This window comes from Ailuropoda melanoleuca, chromosome 11 (genome assembly GCF_002007445.2).
Source record: "Ailuropoda melanoleuca isolate Jingjing chromosome 11, ASM200744v2, whole genome shotgun sequence".
Taxonomy (NCBI): Eukaryota; Metazoa; Chordata; class Mammalia; order Carnivora; family Ursidae; genus Ailuropoda; species Ailuropoda melanoleuca.
The window spans coordinates 290,964-296,086 of NC_048228.1; the positions used below are offsets into that span (position 1 = coordinate 290,964).

Consider the following 5,123-nt stretch of genomic DNA (forward strand, 5'->3'; position numbering starts at 1 on the left):
CCTTCCACATGCTACCGCCCTGTTCCGTGTTTTCAGAACTGGGGTGCCTCAGAGCCAGGCCAAGCTTGCAAATCATGGGGTTCTGGGGGCTCCGAGGAGGGAGGGGAGCAGGAGGGGACAGATGGAGCCGAGATGAGGGATAGGGGGCATCGCTGTGAGGGGCAGTGGGGGAGGGGTAGAGAGAAGGGGGCCGATCCAGCATCCACATGGGTTCCCCTGAGTCCTCCCAAAACCCTGAGATCTTCAGGGCCAGACCCCTTCTGCCCAGCCCACCAAGCCGGGCCTCCCTCTCTACCCTCTTTTGCTGCTGCCTGAATCCAGCCTCCACCCCATTCTCCACCTGAGCCTTGGAATCTCCCACCCTGCTCCGTGACGCCCCTGTGCTGACATCAGGGCTCTGTCACCCCACATGGGGCCCCCCCATGGGGAGTTTCCATGCTGAGTCAGCCGACAGAGCAGTCCCGCAGGACTCGGATGTGTGCAGGCCAGGGTGGTTTCTCAGGGAGATCTGTGACTGCAGACGACCTGACCCCCCCACCACCACCACCGGGACAGCTGAGCCAGGGTTGGGGAGCCCTTTGCCCCAGGGCAGCCTGAGGCAGCACCTGTGGAGGGTCCAGGACAGCGTGAGCATCCCATGTGCCCCGCCCATCAAGCGACCCAGGTGACAAGAGCAAGCCCAGAAGAGCGCTGGCTTCCCAAAGCAGGGGCGCAAGGGGTTGGCAGCCAGGAGACCCGGCCTGGAGACAGAAGAGGGGCCGGGGATGTGGCCAGCAGATTCCAGAGAAGTCTGCTGGGGGCTCTCCCAGAACACAGCCCGCTGGCCTGGCCAGCACGGTATCTCCCACTGTCCCCTGACAATCCAGCCAGTCGGCCTGTGTTTTCTCATTTATTAGCTAGTTTACCTGGACCCTCACCTGGAACTTGGGCTCTGTGGGAGTGCCCAGAGCCTAGGATCCAGCCGGACAGAGAGGATGAGTGCTTCCCATGTGAGTAAAATCATGAAGGAGTTGTCAACATCCCTCCTTCCAGGGGCGAAGTGGCTGCACTAAGCCGAGGTGGGGTGGGGGTGGGGGTGAAGCCCCTGGACGTGATAAGTGCAGATCTCTCCACCATGTCCTTGCTGCTCATCGGGACTGAGTGGAGGTGAGGGCCCATGAGTCAAGGGCTCTCCTGGGCGGCATGCGGGGGGCGAGGCGTGGGGGAGCTGGAGCACGGGGACTGTGGGCAGGCGTCCAGATGTGCTGGGACCTGACGGGCCTGCTGTTGAGACCAGCCTCCACACCCTGGACACCCGTGCCAAGGAGTCCTTATCAAACTCTCCAGGTGCCAGCCCTGCCAGGAGGCTGGGAGAATACTGCTCACCTCCAGTGGGCGGGAGCCTAGAACCACGCCCCAAGGGAGAGGGGTCTTGGGAGGTGGTGGAGGGAAGCAAGCAGCAGGGCTTGCAGGGAGGGTGGGGGCTGAAGGCAGGCCACGCAGAGGCTGTCCTCCCGACCAGGAAGAGTTGTGTGTAGAAACTGACCTCGCCCTGGACTTGGGGCCAGAATGACACAAGGACAGGCACCCCCAGGAGCCAGCAGGCTGTGTGACCAGCACAGAACCCAGAGTCCGGAGCAGCAGTGGTCCGGAGACTGAACACAGAATCCAACTGTCCCAGCGGGCCAAGCAGACTGCCAGGGGAGGGGTTTCAGACAGGGCAGCAAAAAGGCACACAGGACCAATGTCCATCATGGTGCCCTTCCACCAGGAAGCCTTCCAAGTCCCATGGTCCCTGCTAAGTGCTTGTGCCCAGAACTAGAATAGCCGTGATTTCTGCCCCACCCCCCGCCCCGCCTAGTCTGGACCCTAGGCTGTGGGTCCTGGTGGGGGAGGCCTTGTCTCCCTGTCCTCCCCCCAACCAGAACACGTCCACTCAGGTCACTGGACAAGGGTTTATTGAGCGCTCTCTGCAGCCAAGTCCTGCGCTGGGCACAGCCTCCCGTCCTGGGGGCTAGGGGCCCACAGACACCCACCCCCAACATGGCCAGCAAGGGAGGGAAGCAACCATGGCTGTGGCTGCATTTCCCGTGGGGTCTGGCCACAGCTGCTGCCTCTTCTGCATGGTCTTGGAGACTGGTCACTGTCACCATCCCCCCACCCACTTCCACCATCGAGGGGAGCGGGGCCGGGCCCAGAGCTGGGGCCCCACAGCAGGGTGCAGGGCCCTTGCTCCCGAGGGTCAGCCCTGGGACACTTGCTGGGAGAGTCTGGCTCTGTGTCTGCTGTGGCAGAGGACAGCCAGACCTCACACCCACAGGTCCCTCGGCTGGCCCTTGTCCTCTGACCGCTGCTCCCCCCGCTCTTCCTCAGGGAACTGGCAGCTACAGGCATCCTCGGCTGCCGGCCGTGCCTCCAGGAGCAGCTGGGTCTCTGCAAAGGGGCTTCAGTCAGTGGGCAGGCCGAGGGCCCACCTCTCCCACCCCGGGGACACAACTGACCTGGGGGCCACGCGCGTTGCCTCCTCAGCTGCCAGATGTGCAGGGCAAGCTGGGCTGCGGTCAGGACCAGGATGCAGGCGGCCACGGTGAGGAGGACGATGGTCAGCAGGTCATGCGGCTTAGCGAGCGGCAGCCCCAGGCTACACACGGCATTGTGCGTCTTGTTCCCGGGGAACATGGTGGGATACCCAAACTGGGAGCAGCTGGGACACACGGACGCAGAGCCCTCAGTCAGCCCTCGGCCACCCGAGCAAACCACCGCGTGGCTGCTGTCCTCTGAGTTGCGTGTGGGTCACCGCACCAAGAAGGACAGGAGGGGCCCCTCCCCCAGGAACTAGCCGGCCACCTGAAGGTCCCACCAGGACTCACTCTGACCAGGGTTTGCAGCGACCCTCTTGGCCTCCAGAGAAGGTCCCTGTGGCACAGTCGACACACTCAAAGCCGAAATTGAAATTCCCTGGAGACAGACAGACAGCCGGGGTTTGCGGGGGTAGAAGAGATGGGATCCATCTGGGGCCTGGGTCCACAGCAGAATGACTCCCACACACCTTTCCATTGGACAGAGGTCTCTGATGCCTGCAAGACGGGAACCTTGGCAAAAATCAGTGCCCAGGTGTGCCCCATTCCAGGGCAGGCATCTGGGGGCAGGCAGACCGGAGGGGACCCGAAGGCTGTGACCCTGAGCTGAGTGGAGGTCCCTGGGGGATCTGGGAGAGGAGAGCTGTGTGGCACATGGCCAGAGGGGAGTACAGGGGCCTAAGGCTGGAGGGTAAGGAAGCCCAGATAGGGTGGAAGTAGAAACCAGGCAAGAATCAGGCCAGGCCTTATGCTTGGTCCAGTAGCCTGGAGAGCAAGAGGCCAGTGAGGGTCCCAGGGACAGGAGGTGAGGCTTGTGCCCCAGCTGACCCTAGACCCTGCCCTACCCTTCCTCACAACACCCCTCGGTCTACACTATGCCCCTCCCATCAGGTAAACGGGCCCCAAGAGGATTTGAGCTGCTCCTTCCAGGAAAAGGTTGATCCCCAGACAGGGCAACAGGGGACAGGCCTAGCTTCCTCAGGACCGTCCCCGTGCAGATGCTCAGGGTACATGGAGTACTGGGGCATCGGCAAAGCCAGGGCCTGAGGGCTAGACAGCCCCTGGACGCCCCTACTACTCCCCACAGCCGGCCCTGAGGAGTACCCTTGAGCTGGAAAGAGGAACCCAGGCTAAGAGAGGGAAGGACTCCCCAAAGCTGCTCGGGTGCGAGGACTCCCGTCTGGGCTATGGCAATAAGCAGCAAACGGCCCCACCCACCCGGCTTCGCAGGACCCGAGACGCCCGTGCCTGCCTGCCCAGAGGACATGTCTGTACCCTCCACACACACGCACGTCCTTCCACACGCTCACGGCACCCGCAACACACCCGCTCCCGTGAGCTCTGGCTCGGCCCTGGCCAAGCCCACCGCCCGCTCAGGCCGCAGCTGCCAGTGACTTACCATGAGGCCGCACCTCCTGGCCGGGCGGGCAAGTGTGGTGCTTGCAGGTCTTGCACTGGGGGTCACCACAGTGGAACCCTGGCTCAACACACATGCAGTCCTCCTCAGGACAAACCTCAGCTGAGCAAGAGAAAAGCCAGCGCTCTCAGCAGCTGGGCCAAGCCCCTCCCACCTCAGGGCTCCCCACCCCCCGCCCCAGGACCTCCAGAGGGAATGGGGTGATATAGGGAAGGGCAGTCCATACCCCCACCCTCAGGCAGGCCCAGGGGGCAGAGGGCACCTGTCTGAGAGCCAGGACCCCAGTGGGGTCCAGCTGTCTCCCCACCCCAGCCACCGAGCTCCTCCACCCATGTGGCCCGGCTGTGTCCCCCACTGCCCTGAAGCTGCTCCCACCCAAGATGGTTGTGACTCTTGGCATGTGACCACAACATGTCCCTGCTGGACAAGGGGCCACCTGGGGGACCTACTCCCCTCTCCCCTTTTCCTCCTGCCTGTCCCTGCCTGCCACACAGAGACTTAGGACCCTCATAGACCGCCCCTTCCAACCCTCAGGCTCCAGCAGGGTGACACTCTGGGCTGTTTTCCCGCAATATGTGTCCCCAAGCTGGCACATGCCCCTTGCGCCTCACCCATAGAGGCAGGTCCGAGGTGGGGGTGGGGCAGAAAGTGGCCCAGGTGACGGCCAAGGGCTCACTATCCACTCCGTAAGAGCTGGGACAGCCTTCCTCCACCTTGGGACCCAAGACCCGCCTTGGGGAAGGTTCTCACACCCCTAGCCCCTGACTCCCCCTTTGGGCCACGGGCCCGAGCTGAGCTCCTCTCTGCCGCACGCCCCCTCACCCATTCCCCTGGGAAGGTGGGCTCTGGACCCAGGAGGTCTGCCCCCCGCCCGTCGAGGCCGGGTCTGAGCGCAGGGAGAGGGCGCGGCGCTGCTGCCCTCCGAGACAGGCTCCCCGCGCGCGCCTTACCCGGGGCGCACAGGCGACAGCAGCGCGCGTCCGTCCCGGTTCCACGCAGAAGGCGGCCGGGGCCGCAACTCGGACCCCCGGCGGGGCGCTGGCCCAGGCCCACCGCGCAGAGCAGCGTGACGCCGCACAGGGCCACGCGCGCGCCCCTCGCCTCCATGGCACCCATGGCCGGACCGAGCTGGGAGATTTGAGGGGACG

At 64.3% G+C, this 5,123-nt stretch overlaps 1 protein-coding gene across 2 annotated transcripts; it reads right to left on the reverse strand.

Annotated features, from left to right (window-relative positions):
• Window positions 1-1,927: 1,927 nt before the first annotated feature.
• On the reverse strand, window positions 1,928-5,123 carry TNFRSF18 (TNF receptor superfamily member 18). Of its 2 annotated transcripts, none has more exons than XM_034671455.1 (5): window positions 4,926-5,123; window positions 3,958-4,077; window positions 2,856-2,937; window positions 2,481-2,683; window positions 1,928-2,412 (listed from the first exon to the last, which is right to left on the reverse strand). In XM_034671455.1, exons 1-5 carry the CDS (start codon window positions 5,089-5,091, stop codon window positions 2,288-2,290), a joined length of 696 nt encoding a protein of 231 aa, XP_034527346.1. In that variant the 5' UTR covers window positions 5,092-5,123; the 3' UTR covers window positions 1,928-2,287. The 2 variants fall into 2 exon arrangements, with proteins under 2 accessions (XP_034527346.1, XP_034527345.1); XM_034671454.1 differs by having other exon boundaries at window positions 2,850-2,937.

What these genes read in the sequence shown, in the direction of transcription:
- TNFRSF18 (XM_034671454.1), bottom strand. Translation starts at nt 5,091, where the DNA reads ATGGGTGCCATGGAGGCGAGGGGCGCGCGCGTGGCCCTGTGCGGCGTC. An exon ending in CTGTCGCCTGTGCGCCCCGG is followed by an intron (nt 4,078 to 4,925) that starts GTAAGGCGCGCG and finishes TCTCTTGCTCAG; the next exon opens with CTGAGGTTTGTCCTGAGGAG. An exon ending in GCAACGCGCGTGGCCCCCAG is followed by an intron (nt 2,413 to 2,480) that starts GTCAGTTGTGTC and finishes GCCCCTTTGCAG; the next exon opens with AGACCCAGCTGCTCCTGGAG.